We start from the raw sequence: 24,445 nt of genomic DNA on the forward strand, positions 1-24,445 counted from the left end.
GGATTACGTGACTGAAGACTGCAGTCTGGTGGATCATTAGCCATGTGAGTCTGTCACAGATTTTTTTTTAACCTTTATAGACCACAACCAAAGTGCCAGATTAAAACTACATTTCATGCTATCCAGTGAAGACACCCTATTTATTAAGCACGCCAAATTCCAGACACGTAACATAAGCCTAAGCTTTCATCAAGAGAACAAAATCGGCTGGAATCATATGCATGATCAAAATCAACAACTGCATCCTTACCCACTGTCCAAACAATCCATCTCCAGCATCAAAATAAAAGCTTAGCTGAACTTTCTTGAAAGGCAAAGTAAGGAGACAGAAAATTCACAGCATTTCCATTTAATTATCCTTAACTCAGAGTTTCAAAAGAACTGCAACTTAGACTGCAATAAGCATATTTTCCTGATGATCTGCTGAACAGCAAAATGTGCAAGACTAAGGAAGATAGCCACAAAAGATAGGTGCATTGATTGCTATCAATCTACCACCGTATAGTCTCACCTTTTTCTTTCTAAATATATTTATTTGCTGACATAATATCCTGGATTACAATAGTAATTATTGTTACTTAATGTTTACTTATAATCTTATAAAAAACCTCCAAAGAAGGGGAGTCCACACCATCCCAAGGCAGTCTGTTCCACTGTCAAACAGCTCTTACTGTCAGAAGGTTCTTCCTGACTAAATGGAACGGTCTCCCTCAAGAGTTTGTGAGCTTTGCTTCATTGTTTTTAAGCAGAGGTTAGATGGCCATCTGTCTTGGATGGTTTAGTTGAGATTCCTGCATTGCACGAGTTGGACTAAGGTTAAAAAAAAAAAAAAAGAGTAAAGAACCCCTGGACATTTAAGAGCAGTCAAAGGTGACTATGGGGTGCGGAGCTCATCTCACTTCAGGCTGAGGAAGCCAGAATTTGTCCACAGACAGCTTTCCGGGTTATGTGGCCAGCATGACTGAACCGCTTCTGGTGCAATGGAACACTGTGACTGAATCCAGAGCACATGGAAACGCCATTTAGCTTCCCGCTGCAGCAGTACCTATTTATCTACTTGCACTGGTATGCTTTTGAACTGCTAGGTTGGCAGAAGCTGGGACAGAACAACAGGAGTTCATCCTGTCAACTGGATTTGAACTGCTGACCTTCCAATCAGCAAGCCCAAGAGGCTCAGTGGTTTAGACCACAGACTAGATGACCATTGGGGGTCCCTTCCAACTCTACAATTTTATGATTCTTTGAATCTGATGTATTATTGTAAATTGTGCAATTATTGTTCAGTTGTTTGTTTCTATTTATAGAATGTAACATAGAAGAAATATCTTGAAGTGAACAACCAGAGTCAAGGAAATGTAAACAGAAATTGAGTTGCCATCCCTGCCAAAGATGCTCATAGTTTACCCTTCAGACAAAAAATGTGCTCTGTCCACTGTGGCTTCCCTTGCCTGTCTCATGACAAAACACAAAAGGGAAATTATAAAGTATGAAGAGTGTGAAGACACGATTATTATCTCAAAAGACAAAAATTGAGTCATCTAGTAAAAATTATTAGTGGCAGGATCAGGTCAATGAGGAGTATAAATTCACACAACATAATTACAGAATTCATTCAAGATGCAGTATTGACAACTAGTTTAGACAACTTTAAAAAGGATTAGATAAACTGGAAGATGCTAGGTGAAATTACATCAGAATGTATATCACCAGTAATGGGGGTGGAACAATAATATTCAGAGGTAGAATACCTCAGATTGCTTCCAACATCTGGCAAACAAGGTCCTGTTTAAGAGATTCTCAAGCCACTGGTCATTGTCAGAGACAGAACAGCACTGGGCTATAAGGCCCTTTGACTGACCTAGTCATATATATTCATATGCAAAGGCCCTATTTCTTAAACAGCAACAGAGCACCTATTCATCAGTATGCAAACTGCTATGGCCAAGTATTTACTTGCATTCATGCATACAGTATATTAATGCATGGATTAGAGCGCTTACTTCAGAGGAGCTGTTTTCCGTGTGCAATATAAGGCATTTCCTTATACCAAGTCAGACCACTGGTCCATGTAGTGTACTACTCTTAACAATGAATGACAGACGCACATCAGTGTTCCAGAAAGAAGTCTTTCTCTGCCCTACCTGGAGATGCCAGCAATTGAAGCTGGGATTGTTTGAAGACAAAGCATGTGCTTTACCACTGGGCTACAATCCTTCCTTTTGAAAGCTTCAGATTTCTTTCCAAAGCCTAGTAAGCTAATAGTAATACTTAGCATTTAGATAGTATTTTCGAGTGTTTAAGGGATCTCACATACATTATCTTGTTGGAATCCTTACAACAATGATGTCGTAAGTTAGGTCAGTATTAGTATTACTATTACCATGCTACAATTTCAGGATTTGCATGTGAAGGGAGGTCATGATATAAGACAGCTATTCCAGGGGAGAGATACAGAGTGGGTCATTCTGATTCACAACTCAGCCTCTTACAGCATAATCCTAACCATAGATATTCAGAGCTAAGTCCTATTGAATTCAATGGGGCTTACTCTCAGGTTAGCAAGGGCAGGAGTACAATCTTGGTCACTACACTGCATCAGCTCTTTCTATTTACTACATTTGCAAGCAGATCTAGTGGGTTGCCCCAGTGAAGAGAAATTTGTATCTTCCTTAGAAATTCATTGTAGCTACAGAAAGAAAAAGAGAATAAAACATGGTGTGTGTTGCCCATCTGTACTATCTCCAATTTATTGATATGGTGGCCAACAGGAGACACCTATGGCTGCAATCATAAACCACCTTACCAGAGGTTGGCCCACTGAACACTGCAAGTCCGACAGGAGATGTCTTCTCTAAATGCCAGGTGTACAACAAATAATTATGTAAAGTATGTAAGAGAAAGCTGCAATACCTAATAAACTGTGCCAAGTTTAAGAATATATCATCTTGCCCTACAGAACCATACCATCAGCCTGGTGTTTGTTTGTTTGTTTGTTGTGTTGGGAGGACATGAGCTTGAAACTCCAATAACTGTGGAGAAATCACACATACAGACTTGAACTTAATCCTTATGTCTTGCCAACCATAGCTGACAATGCAACACAGAATCTACACTCGTCCTCCCCAAATGGTTTCCAATCCATAACACAACACAAAAGTGACCGATAAGCATTGAACGATAAGCAATGAACGTGGGATTCACGCTAAATAGATACGCAGAAAGCAAGCGCTACCTAGCAAACTGAATAAGCCATGTACGCATGTATCTTCTTATCATGTGTACTCCTAATACATCCCTCCCCCCCCAAAAAAAATCCTGCCAGCTATTTTAGGAGTAATTACTTATAGAAGACATTAACCATGTCTTACTTACTTACACTTGGGGTTTTTTTTAATAAAGAAGCATCACTGATTTGTGCATTTTTCTATACTGGAGTCTGAATACTGAAAATTATCTGTCACCGCCACTACCTCCCCCAAAAAGGATGCAAATGCCAAGAGCCTAGCAAAGCCCACAGCCCTACTCCATCCGTGCCAAGGTGCTGTTCACAGAGCACATGTGACCGTGTTTGTTTTTAATAATATTGATGCAATCTGCTGGGAGCTTTTAATACTGCTTGGCTTAAAGGGTGGCAACCCAACCCTCATAACTCAGCTCTACAAAATTGGCCCTCTCGAAGCACAGGCGCCCAACTCCCCCCCCCCTTCTCTCCGATACAGACAGCGAGATAAAAACAAACAAAAGGTGCCCCGTTTTCTCCTAGCACTCGCGGAATCAACTCCCTTGGCCTTCCGCGGCCACGCAACTGGGGCCCGAGGGAGTCCCTATTGCACTTGTGGGGAGAAGGGGGGTGGAGAGCTGACGAAGTGTTGCTCCAGTTCCATTAACCCTTGGCAGGCAACTGCTGTTGACGACCGTGCAGATCGGGAGAAGCAGAGGCGAGGAGGGAGAGAATCCCAGGCACTGCCTCCCCTGTGCAAACCGAGGAGGCGACCAGACAAGGCCTCAGAGGCACGCCAAGGGAATTTGGGACGGGATGGGGGCCCGAGGGGGACGGGGAGAGCCGCCCTGCTAGGAGTCCCGCCGTCGACCTCAACACCCCCCATCCCTCCTGGGGCTGCCAACCTCACCGCCGGCGCTGCAGCTGGAGAGGCGAAGGGGGCCGGGTTCTCCGGAGGGGAAACTTCACCTGCTGCCAGAGGAGGAGGAGGCCGGGCGGCTTTTGCTGGCCACCTCAACCCGCCGCCCGGCCTCGCGGTTTCCCTTTGGCCCCGTCGCCTTGGCAGGGGGGGAGGCGGCCCGAGGGCCCTGATCCACCTGTCTCCCGGCCACCCGACCTGCCTCCCGCTGCACGATGCCGGGCCTAAGTCTCCAGCAGGAGCCCCTCGCCGGACCCTCCGCAGGGAAGCGGGAGGAGGGCGAGGAGGGAAAGGGGGCGCCGTGGGATGCCAGGCCGGCCTCCCACCCCCCTCCCCACACGGTCGGGCCTCACCTCCTCCGGGATGGCGGGGTCTCCCCCTGCGCTGCCCCCCGCGTAGCAGGCCCCAGGCGGCGGCGGCGGCTCGGGCTCCATGTCCCCGTTGAAGAGCGAGGCCCCCTCGGCGCTGCTGCTGCTGCTCAGCGCCGCCATCTTGGATCGAAGCGCTGAGGAGGGGGAGGGGGGCAGGAGGGGGGAGGAGGACAAGGAGGGGGGCGGAGGGGAGGGGGAGCCGTGTCGCCCCTGACGACCCGGCCGCCCCCAACCGCGACCCGTAGCGGAAGAAGGGGGTGGGACTAGAGGGGGGAGAAAAAGGAGCGGGGGGTGGGTGGGTCAGTGGGCAGCAAGAGCAGCAAAATTCCCCGAGACAGTCTTCCAGGCGGCCAGCGGCGGCCGTACGTCACACCTCGGGCGTGACGTCACCCAGAATCGCCGCGTCGCCACTGCGCATGCCCGGGAGGACGTCACCGGGAAATACCCTGACGTCACGGCGCGACACCCCCCTCCTCCTCTAGCGTCACCTAGGGAACCCGGAGGGCGCGGAACTGCTTCGCCACGCCTCCTCTCAGACCTCCCTCCCACTGCCTAGCCGCCTCGGTTGTTGATATTATTATAAAATGCACTCTTGTTTTCCTTGCACGGTCTTTTTTTTTTTTCGACCATCAGGTACGCATTTGTGGATTTAAACGCAAGCTATATTAGTATTAGTTTGCGATGGCAAACCTAGACAGCATCTTAAAAAGCAGAGACATCACCTTGCCAACAAAGGTCCGTATACTTAAAGCCATGGTTTTCCCAGTAGTGATGTATGGAAATGAGAGCTGGACCATCAAGAAGGCTGATTGCCAAAGAATTGATGCTTTTGAATTATGGTGCAGGAGGAGGCTCTTGAGAGTCCCATGGACTGCAAGAAGATCAAACGTATCCATTCTTAAGGAAATCAGCCCTGAGTCCTCACTGGAAGGACAGATCGTGAAGTTGAGGCTCCAATACTTTGGCCACCTCATGAGAAGAGAAGACTCCCTGGAAAAGACCCTGATGTTGGGAAAGATGGAGGGCACAAGGAGAAGAGGATGAGATGGCTGGATAGTGTTGTCGAAGCTACAAACATGAGCCTGAGCAATCTGTGGGAGGCAGTGGAAGACAGGAGTGCCTGGCGTGCTCTGGTCCATGGAGTCACGAAGAGTCGGACACGACTAAACGACTAAACAACAACAAATATTAGTATCACATTGCAATGCTGCTGCCCAATATGAATAGTATTAATCTCAATAAATATTAGCATTAGTATCAGGTATTATGCCTGTTGAATCGATGTATGTAAATATTGACGCCATTATAGGAGCCCACCAACTGATATTGTTCTTCAAGAGCTCTGCTGGAATGTGGTCTATGCCTGGGGCTTTGTTGTTTTTTAGTTGGGCAATTAGTTTCCCCACCTCCTCTATGGAGACAGGAGGCCAATATGGTAAATTCTCGAAGTAGGCTCTTGGATCATTGTGCTGAGCTTTGTCGTCATAGAAGAGGGTTTGAAAATATTTCACCCACTCCTGGGGTTCTACAGTACATGTGGGACCAATCTGCTCCTGGCCCAAGAGGCCCATAATGGTACGCCAGAAGGAGGTTGAGTCTTTCTCATTCGAGGCCTTCACTAAATTACACCAGGCCAATCTCTCAGCTTTTTGTTTTTTTACCTTTAATAGCTGTTTGTAGTTTCGTCTTAAATAGATATAAGCCATAAATAGCGAGGGTGCTCCGGTGTTTCTGTAATTCCGATAGGTTGATCTCAGACGTTTCCTTGCTTGTCTACACTCCAAATTAAACCATCTCTCTTGATCCTTTGCCCGCTTTGTAACAGAATTAAGTATCTCAGTTGTTAAGAAGGCCTTTAGTCTTGCTAATAACTTGTTGAACGAGTCCATGGCCTTTCCCCCCTGAGTGGATGGTCTTCACGTCTTCAGTATCAGTTGTTGTTAAAAATAATAAACAAAAAAGAGTACCCAAAGAATATAAGTGGTTTGGGAACCATATACTCAAATCTGATTTTTGCTGTTGTACCCTGAAATCATAATTATTTCCCCGTGTGGAACGTCTCCAATGCACCTGTGAGAGAGATCGAATTCACCAATTTTCCAGAACATCTTCCACGCTAGCAGACAGATCTCTAGTGCACACATATGCATGTGTAAGAGATATATGAAAAAAACCAGTAAACTACGCATATATGAAACTAAATATTTTTATTTCCTGAGTAAGTTGGTTGCTATTTCAAATTGTGAGCCAAGATAACACAGTTTTAAGAATACTCAGGATGGAATCATTTAGAGTGTGGCATTAAGACTCTGGGATATCAGAGTGTTGAGCAGATATAGGCTATTCTAATATCCCTAATTTTGATGGGTGCTTCATGTGAAATATCTCCAAATAAAAGAGATTGTAGCCATCAGAATTAAAATATTTTGAAAGGGTTTAAAGGGGAGGGGCCCACTAGAAACTTATTAAACCTGATAGGAAGGATAATGGTTATCTACATCTGACTCCACAGAACTTCAAAATGGTTTGCCTATTGTTATGTACTGAGTTGAATAGGATCCAAACTGCAGCAGTCTGATTGGTCCTAGAACAATAGGATCCAAATTGCAGCAGTCTGATTGGTCCTAGAACAATAGGATTCAGAATGCAGCAGTCTGATTGGTCCTAGAACAATGCAGCAGTATGACTGGTTGGCAGGAACCACCCAATCATGCTCCAGATATAAGTGAATCCACAGCCTGATTGGCTTACAGTAGAATTCTAGAATTAGCCAATCATGTGCAGCCCATTGTGTAAATAATGTATATAAAGCAGATACTTTGAGGGGACATTCATTCATTCCTCCTCACTACTATGAGCTGAATAAAGAGCATGAAATCACTTTGCGACTCTGAGTATATTTCACCTATGTTTACGGAGCAATCAAATTGCTCCACATCATATTCCAATGCTCAGCAGGGCATTTATTTATTAAGTGAGCTCCTGATTATGTTAAAAGTGGAGATAAAGGCATGTGTAATCATATGTGGAGGTCAAAGATTTGTTTTAGAATATTAGCAACACTTGGACCTGGACACTTGGACACTTGGATCCAGGGCTGGCACAATACATTTTGGCACTGGAAGCGCACTGCACAATCCCCACCCCATTCAGTGAGATGAGGCAAATGGTGTGAAAGAAATTTTGTTTCATCTGGGAAAAATACAAAACCAGACTTCTAAAAACAACTGCAATACATACCACTCTGTAGTCCTTCCGCCCCCCCCCAAGAAAGCCCCCAGAATAATGTAATCTAACCTGACTAAACTAGGACATTAAACACAAGTGCTAACTCGTCCTCACTAAGCCTGTCCAAAGCACATAGTTACTCAGTAGCTCTGGCTATGGAATACAGTAAACCAGGCAAGTATCTATGGTTATTTCAACAGAATTGCGTGACACACACACACACAACACACTGCAGCCAGAACAACCAGAGGCAACACATGCATACCCCATGCCCTAGGGCACATAGCTTCCCCCAAAGAATCCTGGGAACTGTAGTTTTATAACGGTGTTGAGAAGATCCCTCACAAAGCTACAATTCCTGGTACCCTTATCAAACTACGGTTCCCAGGATTCTTTAGGGGAGGTCAGCTGCTTTAAATATAGGGCCAACCAGAAGCCTATGGGAAGCCCACAAAAGCACTCCACCCACTTGAGATTCACAGCAACTGGCATGCAGAGGCATACTGTCTCAAAGCTGCTAAAAGATCTAGCATTAATACAGTCCAAATGAAACCTTGTTGCCTTGTGTTCAGAAGAAGACAGAGCCGATACCAGGCAGCAGGGACGGCTCATTCCATTCCACCACCTGAGGCAAAACAGAAAAGTGTCACCCTGCGTGTGGACTGGTCATGTTGTGTGGATGCCTGATGACCGTCTTCCAAAGCAACTGCTCTATTCCGAACATAAAAATGGAAAGTGTAATGCTGGTGGTCAACAAAAGAGGTTTAAAGACTATCTCAAGGCAAATCTAAAAAAAAAAGTAGTATAAGCACTGACAACTAGGAAACACTGGCCTGTGAGCGCTCCAGTTAGATAACAGCCTTTAGCAAAGGTGTCATGGGCTTTGAAGACACTCGAACTCAGGATGCAAGGGGGAACGTGCTAAGAGGAAGGCACGCTTGGCAAATCCACACCGTGATCAACTCCCGCCCGGAAACCAATGTCCCCACTGTGGAAGGATGTGTGGATCCAAAATTGGCCTCCACAGTCACTTACAGACTCATTGTTCAAACTGTGTTTATGGAAGACAATCTTAACTCAGCTACGAGTGATAGAAGAAGAAGAAGAAGAAGAAGAAGAAGAAGAAGAAGAAGAAGAAGAAGAAGAAGAAGAAGAAGAAGAAGTGCCAAACACCATGCAACACACACCTACACACACACCCTTGCTACCTGCACCAAAGTCTCACTCACTGGGGTTTTGCCGCTTTGGCATCCAGGTTCTGGCGAAATCATGCAAAAGGCATCACACGACGTTCCCGAGACCCCAGTAAGCAAGATCCTCTCATTTTTATGTTGCTGCACCTAATTACCCGATTGCTTTCTCTGTGCCTGCAACCCCACAAACTCCTATTCATTGAAGCTGTCATTTGACATCCACTGTCATCTGCACATGCACATGTTTACATCTTGATTTAACCATAGATTATGTTTTCAGAGCTGTTGATTTAAGGGAAAGCACATCAAATATCATTTTTCAACAACTGCAGGATACCTATGGGTTGTGGCCAACACCATGTGTCCTCAGCTTCAAGCAGCAGTGCTGGGAGTGTACTGGAGCCAGATTAAATGGCAGTGTGTAGACAGCTGTAGTTTAGTGCCTCATATTTCTGATTTCTCTGTCTCTCTTGTAGTGTGCGAAGTGGAAATCACTCAGCCACAGATGACTTCTGGAGTTCATGCATTAACTGCTTGGGAGAGATCTATAGATCCTCTTTCCGAGTTACAGTACAGTAGAGAATGGTGCGTGGACCACTCAAGTGTGTGAAAGCATAACCAATCTTTTCAGTGACCCTCAAAATAGTCCAGTATATGTTCCAATTCAGGTACTTGTGTGACAGCAGTTACAAATGATTGAGTGACTTATAGTTGAACAGAAAGGTGAAATTGGACTTCTTGAACCAGCAATTTCTTTCCGCTACTCGGATTTCCCTCCCTCTTCCATGAAGAGGCATAACCTGAAAACATCCAATGATAAAATAAAATAAAAGTAATGTTTCCTGCCAAGATATCATTTTGTGCTGGGTCCAGACACTTTGCCAATAATTTTAGTAGGTCATAGGAGAATTTTTATTTTTTTTGTACCACAGTGCACCTAACGAAACCACAGTAATATTCAAATACAACAGACTCACTCGATCCTTATAGCAAATCAAGTGCTTCATTGCAAATTGTTCAGTGCAGCATTTCTTAAATTGTGTGATAGATCTGGACATAAGACAAAGAGGGCATCCAGACCTCCATATGGTCAGATCCAGCCAATCCCCTCACAACCTTATTATGCTGTGCTACCACTCCAGAGTGCCAGTTCACAGAGGCTTTTTAGCCAATCCTTTTACCAAAAACTTCCCCAATGGATTGTTGGGAGAACTTTTCTTTGAAAGAAATCTTGTCCTACTCCTCGGAAGCAAATTCATACCCTCTCGATAGTGTCCCAAGGCAAACCAACAAAGTCTGATAAATCAATTTTTGTTGATATGTATCTGCCCTGAAATAAAGATGGCCTTGCTCTTAATTTGTGGGAAATGGCACAATCATATTCAGTGGAATGGTTTCATCAAAGATTACATACCTTTAGCATTGGGTAAAAACACACACACTTATATGAACAGGTCTTACAGCAAAGTAGTCATGAACCCATTTGGTGTTTGACACAGATCAGTTTTTGGTGAGCAGCATCAAAATCTGTAATGGTGTCACCAAGCAGCTGGTGGTTCTTGAGACATTTAAAATATATGGTGAGGAGCAAAGAACCACATCTGAGCAAGGGTGCTGCTTCATTCTGGTGATAAGAATAAGGAGCTGGCAGTTATTCCCCATTAAACCCTAAACAGATTGGGACCAAACTGCTTGAAAGAACACATCCTCTTCTACTAATCTGGAGATAAGCCGTTGAGATGTTCTTGGATGTTCTGTTGCCTTCTGAGGCAAGATTGGTGGCAACTCCTGATGGAACTTTTTCTGTGGTGACACCTTATATGTGGGCACACCTGATGGCCCAAGCGGTTAGGTTATCTTCCTCTTTAGTTGTGCTCCACCAGCAGTTGAAAACTTTCCTTTTAAAAGAAGCTTTTGGTTCTACTGCTGTTTTGTATATTGACTGTTAATGCTGCTCCTTGTGTTTTTACTTTTTGCTACTGCTTTAAGTTTCGTTAATTTGCATTTTAACGACTGCATTACTTTTCCCTTTATGTTTGCTTCTTATTGTAAGTGTTCTTGAGAGACACTTTAGTGGAAAGCGAAAGCAGAATAGCGATGCATTTTTGAAATAAATTATATCAGCAATGGATGGCAGTTAAAATCTGATTTAGGCTGTTTATATATCAGTCACGAATGATGCTGGATGCCTTACATCATCTTCATTTCCTGACAAGACCGTGTCACCAAACCACAACGTTCTACACAAATGGGGGCAGGGGGGGGAGCCTGTGGCTTTCTGTTTTCTTGGATCACAGCTCTCATCATCTCTGGCTCTTAGCTATGCTGTAGGGCAAAACATCAGGAGAGCAACAGGGTCCTCGCCATTGCTCTGCACCAGCATTACAGAAGAGCACATGTTCATCAGGTATCATGCAGTGCTCTCTGGTTAGAAGATGAGTGCTCTTTCCCTTGTTGACCATGGATGATGTTTGGGAGAAAACTGACAATACAAGGATGACTACCGCCTGGTAGTATCCTGGAACAGGGGCACTCTAGAAGGAAACAAGTAAACTCTCAAGCACTGAGGTGCTCCTGTCAGACTGTTGGGCTATCCTGCACAGACACCACTCATGTAAATGTGAGGAATGTGAGAACAATGCTGTAGGTAGCAATAAACATCGTAATTGAGAATTAAATGTGTCTGATGATGGTTTGAAAACTACTGCAATCCTTGTTGGACTTTTGCTTATTCTGTCACTGTTGGAAAACTATGGCAGCCATGTTGAAAAGGGCCGTGGTTTGCAACCCCTGGCTGTGAATCTATTGCCTATGCGTGCTGCTATTTTGTCTGTGGCTTATTACAAAGTTTCTTGCTTGAAAAGCCAAATAAAAACAACAATAACCAGCTGTGGTAACATTAAAATGAACCCCATCAAATATTTACAGCTAGTTTTAAGAGCAGTGAGACGGACAAAAGTACAGTCAAGTGTACAAAGGAAACAGCCTAATGGATATACACCCCCAGTTCTTAGTCAACTGAGAAGTTTGTTCTAATATCTTTCCTCCCGCCTCAAAGGTTGCTATGGAAAAGCTGCTATTAGTTCACCCAAGCTTACCCTCCCAAATCCCATATAGCCATCTTGATACTATATGTAATAGTGCTTTCTCTAGTATAGCTCTGAGTGCTTCAAGCAATAAGAGAATGACCTTTGGGTCTCAGGAGATCGTTCCATACAGCCTGTTAGATCAGCCCACACTTTAAATGGAGTTTCCGTCCAATTCAGCCAAATCCATCCTCCTCCTTTTTACGACTCACTAGTCAGTCAGTAGTAACGTGACTTTTTAAAAGCCAGAAAAGCAGAGTTTTGCCAACAAACATTTCACCGTGGCTTTCCCGACTTACAGTGCTAAGTGGCACATTGCATTTGATGTGACAAGCTTGTTTGCCACAGCTGCACTATAGAAAGATGGTAAGGTGGGAAGCTGTGACTCATAATGTTCATGGGCATGTGCCAGAGACCCAGATTGGCTATGAATAGGAATTGGCAAATCTGCCATTTTCAGTTTCTCTCAGTTTCTCATTTTCCAGTTCAGTTCTCCACACTTCCACAGCCAGTGTTTTTCTTCTAGAAAAAAAGGTGCCTTTAGTCAACATAAAGTTGTTACAGGAAGTGCCACAATTTAAACCAGTGCTTTTCTTCTAGAAAAAAAAAGGTGCCGGTACTGCGCACCCTTGAGTAAAGGTAAAGGGACCCCTGACCATTAGGTCCAGTCGCGAACGACTCTGGGGTTGCGGCGCTCATCTCGCTTTATTGGCCGAGAGAACTGGCGTTTTGTCCACAGACAGCTTCCGGTTCATGTGGCCAGCATGACTAAGCTGCTTCTGGCGAACCAGAGCAGTGCACGGAAACGCTGTTTACCTTCCCGCCAGAGCGGTACCTATTTATCTACTTTCATTTTGACGTGCTTTCGAACTGCTAGGTGGGCAGGAGCTAGGACTGAGCAATGACCTTCTGATTGGCAAGCCCTAGGCTCTGCGGTTAAACCCACAGCACCACCCGTGTACCCTTGAGTACCCCAACTAAACTGTAAAGTGAAAATCAAACAAACAGGTGATTGGAAACAATGAGACCCTGAGTGCCTAACTTATGCTCTCTGCGTTGTTTTAAAAATCTGGAACCCTTTTCAAAATACAAACAACGCATTATAAGCCCAAGCACCCTTATACGGATGCTAAAACCCTTTCTGATAAAGAACTGCATTTAGACATATTTACCTATAAACAAGTATGCATTATTGTGCTGTTCTGAACAAATGAAGAGTGTGTGAGGACACTCCTTAAGGCAGGCATAGGCAAACTCCGGCCCTTCAGATGTTTGGGACTACCATTCCCATCATTCCTGACCACTGGTCCCGTTAGCTAGGGATGGTGGGAATTGTAGTCCCAAACATCTGGAGGTCCGGAGTTTGCCTATGCCTGCCTTAAGGCCAGGGGCTTTGCAAACAGCACATTTAAAAATTACAATACTAGCTGGCTGAAACAAAACAAAAATTCCTAGTGACCACTGAATGACCCTTTTGCTGATAATCTTGGGTCATTCATGAGTCATGGTTTCTCCATGGAACAATGAACTCTTGCACTCAGACGTAACTCTGATAATGTTATATAATATGACCACATTCCCCAGGAATAGAAGAAAATCACCAGCTCTTGCTTTTATTATTCATAAAGAACAAAATATTCTCTAGGTGCTGCACAAAAATGTAAAAACAACATAGCCCCTGCCCACGGCTTACATGATAATAAATGAGCTCTGCTGACTTGGCGTAATTGGGTTCTGCTGGGTGATTTTAGCAAATCTGCAAGTGTTTTTGATTCCCAATAGTTGAAACTTCCAAGTAAACTTCTAGGTTTATTTTTTAAAATCCGTAAAACTTTGTTATGGTTAGCCTTGTACTATTTATCTCAGTTACTGCATACACACCAAAGCACACATCCCTACCTGCAAAGAATTACGGGGCTTGAAGTTTACCCCTCACAGAGCTACAATTCTCAGCACCCTTAAGAAACTACATTTCCCAGGATCCTTTGGGGGGATGGTGTGTAGGCCTTGCACCTTAGAAATAAGAGTAATCGTCTTGGACAACATCTTCCCGCAGTTGTGTGAGCCAATGTTAAGAGTTTTCTGTTGAAATCCCTACACCTGTAGTCTCTCAGATATGGATCTGTATTTGCATATGCAGATCATCGCAGTGTATTGATCATGGCTTGTAGTGGGTTATAACCCCCCCAGCCATCAGTTTGTATCTGGTTCAACAAACAATTATTCTGCACTGGCTCTGGTTGGAGGATAGTAAACAACAGCAGAGTAGATCCATCAAGCCTGAAGTCTGAACGCCCCAAATCTAATAAGTGTGATGAAAAAAGGAGAATGGGATTAAGGAAGGAACAGGATAACTTTCACCATCAATACAGTAAAGGTAAAGGTAAAGGAACCCCTGACCATTAGGTCCAGTCGTGACTGACTCTGGGGTTGCAGCGCTTATCTTGCTTTACTGGCCGAGGGAGCCGACGTACAGCTTCCAGATCATGTGGCCAGCATGACTAAGCCACTTCTGGCAGGCCAGAGCAGTGCACGGAAACGCAGTTTACCTTCCCACTGGAGCAGTACTTATTTATCTACTTGCGCTTTGTGCTTTCAAACTGCTAGGTTGGCAGGAGCAGGGACCGAGCAACGGGAACTCACCCTGTTGTGCGGATTCGAACCGTCGACCTTCTGATCGGCAAGCCTTAGGCTCTGTGGTTTAACCCACAGTGCCACCCGCGTCCCTTATCAATACAGTAGTTTATACAAAATATGACGACTCTTTCAACCTATGATTTTCTCCAGAATGCAAACCAACCAAAAGTTGGATTGACTTGAGATATTTCTGTTTTTTAAATCCCTGAATCGCTTATTGGCAAAATCAGCCCAAGAAACTGCATACCACCATTTGCTGTAAGGCTGAAAGCTGACAGTCTTTCTCCATCCCTACTTCCATCAAAGTGGTATTTCTGGGCTGTGATGCTTCAGTCTCCTTGATTCAATCCCTTCTAAACCTTAATAAGTCTCTTGTGGTACCATAGCTCATTGATAGGAGTGCATTACTCGCATGCAGAAAGTCTCTGATCCAATCATTTGGGATCTCGAGTTAAAAGGATCAGGTAACAGGCAATATAAAAAATTGCTAACCACAGATTCTGGAGAGCTGCTGTCAGCCAGACTTGACAATTTTGGGCTAGATGGATTAGTCTGAGCTACTTTGACCTCATATAAGGCAGATTCTTATGTTGCTATTAAATTTAAATCCTTATTAAATTCAGTTATCATTCTTCTAATAATATTATCATTTTATCAGAGTCTCTTCTTGGCATGGTAGTGTTAACTATTTAGAAAATAAAGTTTTCGGAAAGGGTCTTTTATTTATTTCTTACCAGTTTTCTCCAGCATCTAGCTTATTTTAAGAGCTTCATAAACAAAACTATCCAGTGACTGTAAACGCTCCCATACAATGGGAAAAAGCAGCCCTCTGATCTAACCTTCTAAGGAAATTCAAAACTGGTATCTTGGCATAGCACTCAGAGCTTGTGTAATGTAAATTAGCAAAGGCTTGCCTCCAACGCAAGTCACAAGAGACCTATTGAAATATACATGACTATTTAACTCCATTGATTTCAGTCAGTCTGCTCTGAGTAGGACTTAAGGTTGACTATGTAGTTCAGCAACATCTGGCAGGCCAAAGATTCCCCACACTTTGGCACTGGATTAAAAAAACGAGACAAACACCCATGAAATTAAACACTGAAAGAGAAAAGCAGATGATCTGGGAGGTGAGGAATGAAGGAAGGAGCACAAGAGAAAGGTGAGGACCCATTTTTCCTGTTGCTGCCTCCCTCATATAAAAAAGGGGAAGGATCAGGCTGGTAGAGACATAGGGGATGGGATCTGAAGTATAGAGACCGGAATTTCCAAGTACTCCTGACAATGGGGAATGGAAGCTATAAGAAAGGTGCTCATTGTACCAGGACCTCATATTGCACACTTTGAGGAGAAATGCATATTTCAGTTAACTACGTAGTTCTTAGGCAAAGAACATGTCTTATTTCTCACAGCATATATCACTTTTCGGTATGCAACCCATTATATAGGATGTAGGGTGACAGCCAGTGTCCTCCAGCTGAGATGCAATTAAGCCTGTGCTTTTAAAGAATGGCCTTGGCAGCCACCGTCGCCTCAAGGGCAGGTTGGAGGAAACGGTAAGAGAAAGCAGGCATTCTGCCACTAAGCTACAGGTCACTCTAGAAGATAACCCTATGCCACTCCTTACCCTAGCTTTTAACACTCGAGATTTGTGTGTGTCCCCCCACCCCATATTTCTGTAATCTTAAAATTGTTTTAATCAGTTTATAATATTGTGTTGTGTTTTAATTGTCACAATTTGCCCTGGGAACTTGGCATAACAAATTGTAATACACTGGTACCTTTGGTTAAGTACTTAATTCGTTCCGGAGGTCCGTTCTTAACCTGAAGCATCACTTTAGCTAATGAGGCCTCCTGCTGCCGCCGCGCCACCGAAGCACGATTTCCATTCTCATCCTGAAACAAAGTTCTTAACCTGAAGCACTATTTCTCGGTTAGTGGAGTCTGTAACCTGAAGCGTATGTAACCTGAAGCGTATGTAACCCGAGGTACCACTGTACTACTTCTGCTACCACTACTGATAATACTACTAAACAGGACCGGCTAGCTAAACTATTTTTGCTCAGGGGCAACATCAGGGTAGCAACTGGAATAAAATATTGGGAGGGCCCAGATAAGCCCCACCCTGCATAATCGATCACAAGACACAGGGCATGCACACCATTTGAATGGCAATGTTTGTCAGCTATGGCCTGGCAACTTCAAATATTTTTCTTTGGGGTGGGGAAGGGACCTTTGTCCCTAGGAGTTGGCTACTCTGGGCAACATTCATCCTTGGCCCACCTCTGGAGGCCACAAGTCCTCAGGACACCCCCTCTACTGACCCCAGCAGAGTGAATCCACCCTCTTTTTGCTATCACAACCACCAAAATTGACAGGGTCATGCAGAGGAATCTGTTACAGCCTTTCTCTTCCTTATGTTATAGGGGCAAGATGTTTGCAAAGGATGCCTCATCTTGAGATAAATTCCCCGGCCTACTGAAAGTCTAGTAAACAGTCACCATCTGTCCAAGATGTGTTTATTAAATACAAGGTCTACTGCAACAACGGTGTTATTTCTTCTTTAGTGCTCTCTTTCCTTCTCCTTTCACAGGGCGTCCTTTCCCGCGCAGCTTTTTCAGACGTTTCATCTCGTCTTTGAAATCTTCATGTTCATCTCTGAAATGAAAGAAACAAAGCTGGTGAAAAGCACCGAAGTGTTGGTATCTGCAGGGATTTAATTTTTTTTTTTAAGGGGGAGGAACATAATTGAAAAGTGGGAGCAGGCAAGTTTCAAACTAAACAATGCCTGCACATTTTGCCTCGTATTTAGTGTTCAAACATAGTTGCCCTATTTTCTTACATGAAATGGGATAGCCACCATAAGGTTGGATGGGTTTGAATGAGAAACAGGAGACAAGCCACATGTTTAGTTCTTTAGCGAGTGTCTTCTCAAACAGCTCATAGGCCAGCTTTGCACATAACACTATACCATGGTTTCTTCAACAAGGTATGATTTGACTTTATTTATTCAATTTATATCCTGTTCTTTCTCCAAAAGGAGGCCTGAGGAGCAGACATGTCAGCACTAAAATAACACTATTAAAACTTCCAGAATCCGTTAAAACCAACCTTTTAAAACCAGTTAAAAACTCTCAAATCAATGATTTCAGGGTCACTAGGGGCAGATCTTTAAGCTATCAAAGGCCTGGGTAAGCTGTAGCACAGATAACAAACCATGCGTGGCTTGTTTTGTGAAACGCTTGGGTTTGTTTTCTGGATGTTTTGCCTTTGAATCTTAATGAACATCTCCAGTGGGATGGCCCATTCAAGCCATTGCTAAAGAAGGGTGTTGCATTTGTATGCAACACCAAGTCATTGTTAAAAAAATAAACCAAGGTTCTTATACCAGCAACAAACCCTGGCTTCAAATCATGGTTTGTGGCAGCAAACAAGCCATAGTTAAGCTGCTGGAGAGGATGTGGATAATCAGTCAAACCATGGTTTAACGTCATGTGTGAACCAGACCAGAACCTCAAGGGTGACCTGAAGAGGTAAGTATATGTAAGAAGGTGACATCTCACCAATTTTCTAATAAAACCAACTTCTTAGACTTATAGAGCATAAATATTTAAGTTTGACCCTTAATGGTAGCAATGCTACTGACCATAGTCCACAATTTTCAAGTCACAACCATGAGGGCTAGGAATATACTTTCATAAAATGGAAATTGAGATCAATGCCTTTCAGGAATTCAGGTTTGAGGTACAATAATGGGATGGCCTATGTAAAGACTCTCAGAAATGCCTCAGCTAAGAGCAATACAAATTCCCCTTGCAGCCAAGAAAAAGATTTCCTGTGATGTACTCTTTATCCTTCACTAGTTATCCTTTTAGTTCCCCTGCTTAACACATTTTTGGAGCTTGTACCCTTCTGTCAATGTGGTATTATTAAAACTGCCAGGGATCATGCAAAAGTTTTGAAGGGGGTGGGGGGAGCTTTAATGAGACCCAAGAGAGAAATCACTTCACATGTCTTGTTTGGCTGCAGGAAGCATTCTGCTTACACTTCATAGGATCAGAGTATGCCTTTTAATAAAGCCAACTTTGATTAAAGAGTCTTGAACTGCATTAGAGCTTTAATTTTGATTTACCTTTCCGAGTTGCTCTACTTGTCCATTAGTGAGATAATGTCGTTTGCCTAAGGCTGTCAAGCTGCTAATATTATTAGATGTTCATGAAGTACCTTTCAGGCCGTGATTTTGTTCCACCCCCATAAAATGCCTACTGACTATTTGCCTGCAGCCAAATGCATTTCTGAAAAGTGAGATTGTGAACCCATGCAGGCATCTCTGAGTAAGAGACCTGCTAAAGAAAGGTGCTTGCAAGAGCCAAGTGTGTAATTTACATCTTTCCTGCGCCAAAGGGATGCCCTCCTGTGAAATGGGCAGCTGTGACATTTTCTCCCCAGCAACAGAGAACACCTGGATGGCTGTTATACCGGATTTAAAAATAGCAGCATTCACTGTCTGTTATGTGAAAAGCATTTTGAAGCCAGTATGATGTCAAAAAAAGCTTGATTTCATGGCTTAAAATGTTGTTTGGAAGACGCTGGCCTGATAACAGAGAAAACAGGAAACCATGGCTCATATCCAGCAATAAAGCTACCTTCAGCGTTGTGGGTCCAGTTTTATGGAACTCCCTTCCAACTGAAGTCAGACAAGTCCCCTCCCTGTTGGGCTGAAGACTTTAATTCAGTAGGCATTTTAATTGATGTTTGATTTTATAGTTTTAACTGATTTTAATTTTTTTGTATTTTATCTTTGTAAAACACTTTGATTATTGTAGTTCAGTGGTATATAAATGAATCAATAAGTAAAAACTGGTGAGCAGAAGGTTCCCCTCTCTTGATTCCACTAAAAAGACCTGAATTTGGAATCTTGTGCACACAAAACACCTGGTTCCTTCCTCTCTGCTTGAAGCAAAGAAGCAGGCTCAAACCACCTTCACCAGCTGTAGATTTTAAGGAGCTACCTTCTCCTCCCTGTCCCCTATTCTCCCTTCATCATCACCCCCTCGCCTGGATCACCTGTAGAGGCCATAGTAGCGAAGTTTCGTCATGAGGTTGTGGTAGGTATTGTGCGGAGGATACCAGCCATAAACTTCCTTCCGTTTCGCATAGGGCTGCTCGCTTAGCAGCTTCACGACTTTCATGGACGATGGATCAGTTGGGCGAGCCACTTCTCCAAATATCCGAGCGCTCAAGTGGGCCATCCGTAAAGCGTAGTAGGAAAGACTGGACGACATCTCCAAGCACAAACTGGGCGGCACATGGAATTGTAGGCACCTCCTCACTAGAAATGGGGGAAGGCTGCAGTAGTGAGACAGTCCAATAGGCAAAGAGTACGTTTCAATCAAACGTCTACTTCCATTTTCAATCTCTATTTTAAAAGGACATATAACGTGCCTTGCAGTTTAAAAAAAATTCTTCTAAAGATTCTCATTAAGCCTTCATATTCTTAAAACATTTTGTACCTTCAAAACTTACCTTTTCCATTAAGCTATCGCCATAGCAGAGACATCACCTTGCCAACAAAGGTCCGTATAGTAAAAGCTATGGTTTTCCCAGTAGTGATGTATGGAAGTGAAAGCTGGACCATAAAGAAGGCTGATCGCCGAAGAAGTGATGCTTTAGAATTATGGTGCTGGAGGAGACTCTTGAGAGTCCCATGGACTGCAAGAAGATCAAACCTATAAATTATTAAGGAAACCAGCCCTGAGTTCTCACTGGAAGGACAGATCCTGAAGCTGAGGCTCCAATACTTTGGCCACCTCATGAGAAGACTCCCTGGAAAAGAACCTGATGTTGGGAAAGATGGAGGGCACAAGGAGGAGGAGACGACAGAGGACGAGATGGTTGGATAGTGTTCTCGAAGCTACCAGTATGCGTTTGACCAAACTACGGGAGGCAGTGGAAGACAGAAGTGCCTGGCGTGCTCTGGTCCATGGGGTCACGAAGAGTCGGACATGACTAGACGACTAAACAACAACATCGCCATAGCCCAGCCTTCCCCAGCCTAGTATCTCCAGATGCTTTGAACAACAGTTGCCATCATATTTGATCATATTTGATCATTGGCTATGCAGGCTGATGCTGATGGGGGGAGCTGCAGTCCAGAATATCTAGAGGACACCAGGTTGGAGTAGCCTCCTAGTTCAAACTCTGAGCAACTAAAAAGAAGTCTAATGGCCCGTTTTTACATCCTTCTTGAGTTCTTTTGCCTGGCTTGAACTTTTATATGCCCATCTGCACTATATATTTAAAGCAGCACCAGATCATTTTAAAGAGTCATGGTGGGCACTAGAGAATCTTGGAAAGCGTAGTTGGTTAAAGCTGCTGCTAACTGTTAGGAGATCTTTATTCCTCTCATGGAGCTACAATTCTCAGAGTTCCCTGGGTGGAATTGATTGTTAAACCAACCCGAGAACTGTAGCTCTGTAGTTAGTTTGTCTCCTACAACTCCCAGCACCCTTTAACTACATATCCCAGGATTCTTTGGAGGGAGCCATAGCTGTTTAAAGTGCCATGATACTGCTTTAAACGTATAATGCAGATATGGCCATAATGCTTCTTGCTTTTCTGGATGGAGGACCAAGACGGGTGGGTGAGACAATGAGACTGTGTGAAGAAACTGGCACTCTGTTGAAAGGCAAAATTTGCATTTGTTGCTCCAACTGCTTTCGCCTAGGGCGCATGCCCCCATTGCTAGCATGCAGCCCTGGAAAGTTGCTGAGAAGAGAAATTGGCCCGTGGACTGAAAAGGGCTAGGGAACCTGTGGCCTTCCAGATGCTGTTTCAATTGCACTCTACCTCTCACCAGCCCCAGTACAAGGATTCGATATAGCAGGGACTTCTTTTAAAGAGAGATAGCTTGGGAAAGAAAGGTGAACCTTTTGGGAAGAAATGCAGTTGGAGGGAAGGTCAAGGAGGAAGAAGCTGCAGGAGGAGCCTGGGCGATTTTGCTCACAAGACGCCTGCTTCTTGGGAGAAAAGTAGTGACGAACCTAGACAGCATCTTAAAAAGCAGAGACATCACCTTGCCAACAAAGGTCCGTATAGTTAAAACTATGGTTTTCCCAGTAGTGATGTATGGAAGTGAGAGCTGGACCATAAAGAAGGCTGATCACCGAAGAATTGATGCTTTTGAATTATGGTGCTGGAGGAGACTCTTGAGAGTCCCATGGACTGCAAGAAGATCAAACGTATCCATTCTTAAGAAAATCAGCCCTGAGTGCTCACTGGAAGGACAGATCCTGAAGCTGAGACTCCAATACTTTGGCCACCTCATGAGAAGAGAAGACTCGCTGGAAAAGACCCTGATGCTGGGAAAGATGGAGGGCACAAGGAGAAGGGGACGACAGAGGACGAGATGGTTGGATAGTGTTGTCGAAGCTACCAGCATGAGTTTGACCAAACTGCGGGAGGCAGTGGAAGACAGAAGTGCCTGCTGTGCTCTGGTCCATGGGGTCATGAAGAGTCGGACACGACTAAACGACTAAACAACAACAACAACAACTGCTATCTCTCGCTGTGTTAAACCGGGTTTAATCTCACGGGAAGGGCACGTCGGGTTGCAAACCTATACTGTATCTGTTCCCGGAAAACGGATCCTAATCTTCCTGACGCAAGGCTGGACTCTGGAGCGCGCTTCCTGGAGAAAAGTTCAGAGATCCCATCGCGATCTGTACGGATTTCAGCCTAGCGTAACGTAAGGAAGCGCGCACGGATGCGACTCTCTCCTGGGAGTTTGCAAACGGCTTTGCTCACAACCCTCCGGGGCAAATGAAAGCAGGAGCGACCCTTTACAAAGCACTCCCTCCCACACCTCACCTGCCCAAGCGCTCCTCTGCCTGCAGGAAGCGTGCTTGCTCGTAAGCGCTCCGGGTCCGAGTCCGCGCGCAAAATCTCGAAAGCGGAAGGCGCCGCCGAGGGGAACCTTGGAAAGTGAGCACGCGCATGCGCCGTATCCCCAAAGGATGCCGCCATTCGTCCGGGCCCGGGAGTGACGTCAGCGTACGGAACCCAGAGGCTCGCGGGACTCCTCTTTCAGCAGCGAGGAGCTGCAGCGCGTTTGCTCCTTAAGTGACAGCTCGGCGGCTGGCAGGACTTGTGCCGTGTAGTAGCCAAGATCCTATGGCGCACACCTAAGCCTATTAAAGCCAATGGGCTCAAGCCGCTGTATGCACTTTACAGAGGACTAAAAACCTAATGGGCTTACGTTTACACGTGCCCGCCTCTGCACAGGATCGGGATGCTGTTCATACAAACAGTCCAAAGCCTGTGGGAATCTGGATGCGCACTTGTTACGCTCCAATCCTATGCACTTGGGAGCAAACATTGCTGAACTCAGTGGGAATTGCTTCCGATAGACACAGGATCCAGCTGCACTTCCCGTTAATCGCAGTGGGGTTCAACCACTTCGATTTGATTTTTTTTAAATTAAGAGTGTTACAGCCACAACAACACCCTCTGCACATTTTATCTAAAAGTATGACCCCGCGATTGAACACATTTGGTGTTGCTTCTGAGCAAACATGCCTAGGCTTGCAAGTGAAGACTGCCCATTCTGCACTCGCCTATGCCTGGATAATGCCCACAGGATCAGGTTCTTAGGATGCAATTCTATCCACAGCACTTAAAGGTAAAGGGACCCTTGACCACTAGGTTCAGTCATGGCCGACTCTGGGGTTGCGACGCTCATCTCGCTTTAATGGCCGAGGGAGCTGGCGTACAGCTTCCGGGTTATGTGGCCAGCATGACTAAGCCGCTTCTGGCGAACCAGAGCAGCGCACGGAAACGCCGTTTACCTTCCCGCCAGAGCGGTACCTATTTATCTACTTGCACTTTGACATGCTTTCGAACTGCTAGGTTGGCAGCAGCAAGGACCGAGCAACGGGAACTCACCCCGTTGTGGGGATTCGAACCGCCGACCTTCTGATTGGCAAGTCCTAAGCTCTATGGTTTAACCCACAACGCTACCCGTGTCCCATCCGCAGCACTTACTAGGAAGGAAATGCCACAGAATATAGTACCACTGATCATTACCTGTGAGTAAGAATGTAAGGGGTTCAGAATCGATAGCAGAAATCATACGGAGTGATCCCTATTGGCTTCAGTGGGCCATATACCTCTCTATACACCAAGATCTTCACAACAGGCTATTTTCTGGTTCTGCTGCTTCCTTAGGATGGATGGAAAGGGAAAGGGCCCTATCAGTAGTGGCCCCACTATTGTGGAATGCTTTCCCTGAAGAGGCTCACTGGGTGTCTGTCTTGATCATTTTGATGCCACAGAAGGACCTTTTTATTTCCCCATACCTTTTAATCTAAACAGTTTTACTGCTATTCAGATCCTTACTTTGCTCCTTCACATTAATTTGTGGGCCAGTGCAAGATACTGCACAGCCTTAGATTTTTACAGGGTCCTTCCTCAGAGAGGGAGAGACATTGAGGCTGAGAGTTCTGTCTGTAGCCCTTTCCTAGAGCATCCCATGTTTATTGCCACAGCCTGCCTGCCTTTCCAGGAAAGGCCATAGAACTTCCTGTAACTTTGAAAACGAGTCCAATTTTCTGATTCAAAATATAATATTTCAGGAAGACAGGACCTTCTCATTCTGGGGTACAATCCTCTTGCTTTGATGCTGCAAGAATGCACACAGGGAGTGCTACAATTAAAATGAGGCTGCATTTTAAGTTGTATTTTAACCTGTATTTTAATAAACTGGTTCCCCCCCCATTATGTTTTATTGTAAT

At 44.6% G+C, this 24,445-nt stretch overlaps 2 protein-coding genes across 3 annotated transcripts in view; both read right to left on the reverse strand.

Annotated features, from left to right (window-relative positions):
- The window catches only part of BRAF (B-Raf proto-oncogene, serine/threonine kinase), a 52,144-nt gene extending 47,480 nt beyond the window's left edge, over nt 1–4,664 (reverse strand). For both annotated transcript variants that reach the window (XM_081926940.1, XM_081926939.1), the window contains exon 1: nt 4,493–4,664. In XM_081926940.1, coding sequence (XP_081783066.1) covers nt 4,493–4,630 — 138 coding nt within the window. In that variant the 5' untranslated portion in view covers nt 4,631–4,664. The remainder of the gene's footprint in view (nt 1–4,492) is intronic.
- Nucleotides 4,665–17,159: 12,495 nt separating this feature from the next.
- On the reverse strand, nt 17,160–22,635 carry MRPS33 (mitochondrial ribosomal protein S33). The gene is made up of 3 exons (XM_081927537.1): nt 22,519–22,635; nt 19,722–19,982; nt 17,160–17,312 (listed from the first exon to the last, which is right to left on the reverse strand). Exons 2-3 carry the CDS (start codon nt 19,937–19,939, stop codon nt 17,207–17,209), a joined length of 324 nt encoding a protein of 107 aa, XP_081783663.1. The 5' UTR covers nt 19,940–19,982; nt 22,519–22,635; the 3' UTR covers nt 17,160–17,206.
- Nucleotides 22,636–24,445: the final 1,810 nt, after the last annotated feature.

Source organism: Podarcis melisellensis (assembly GCF_964234715.1).
Source record: "Podarcis melisellensis genome assembly, chromosome: 10".
Classification (NCBI taxonomy): Eukaryota; Metazoa; Chordata; class Lepidosauria; order Squamata; family Lacertidae; genus Podarcis; species Podarcis melisellensis.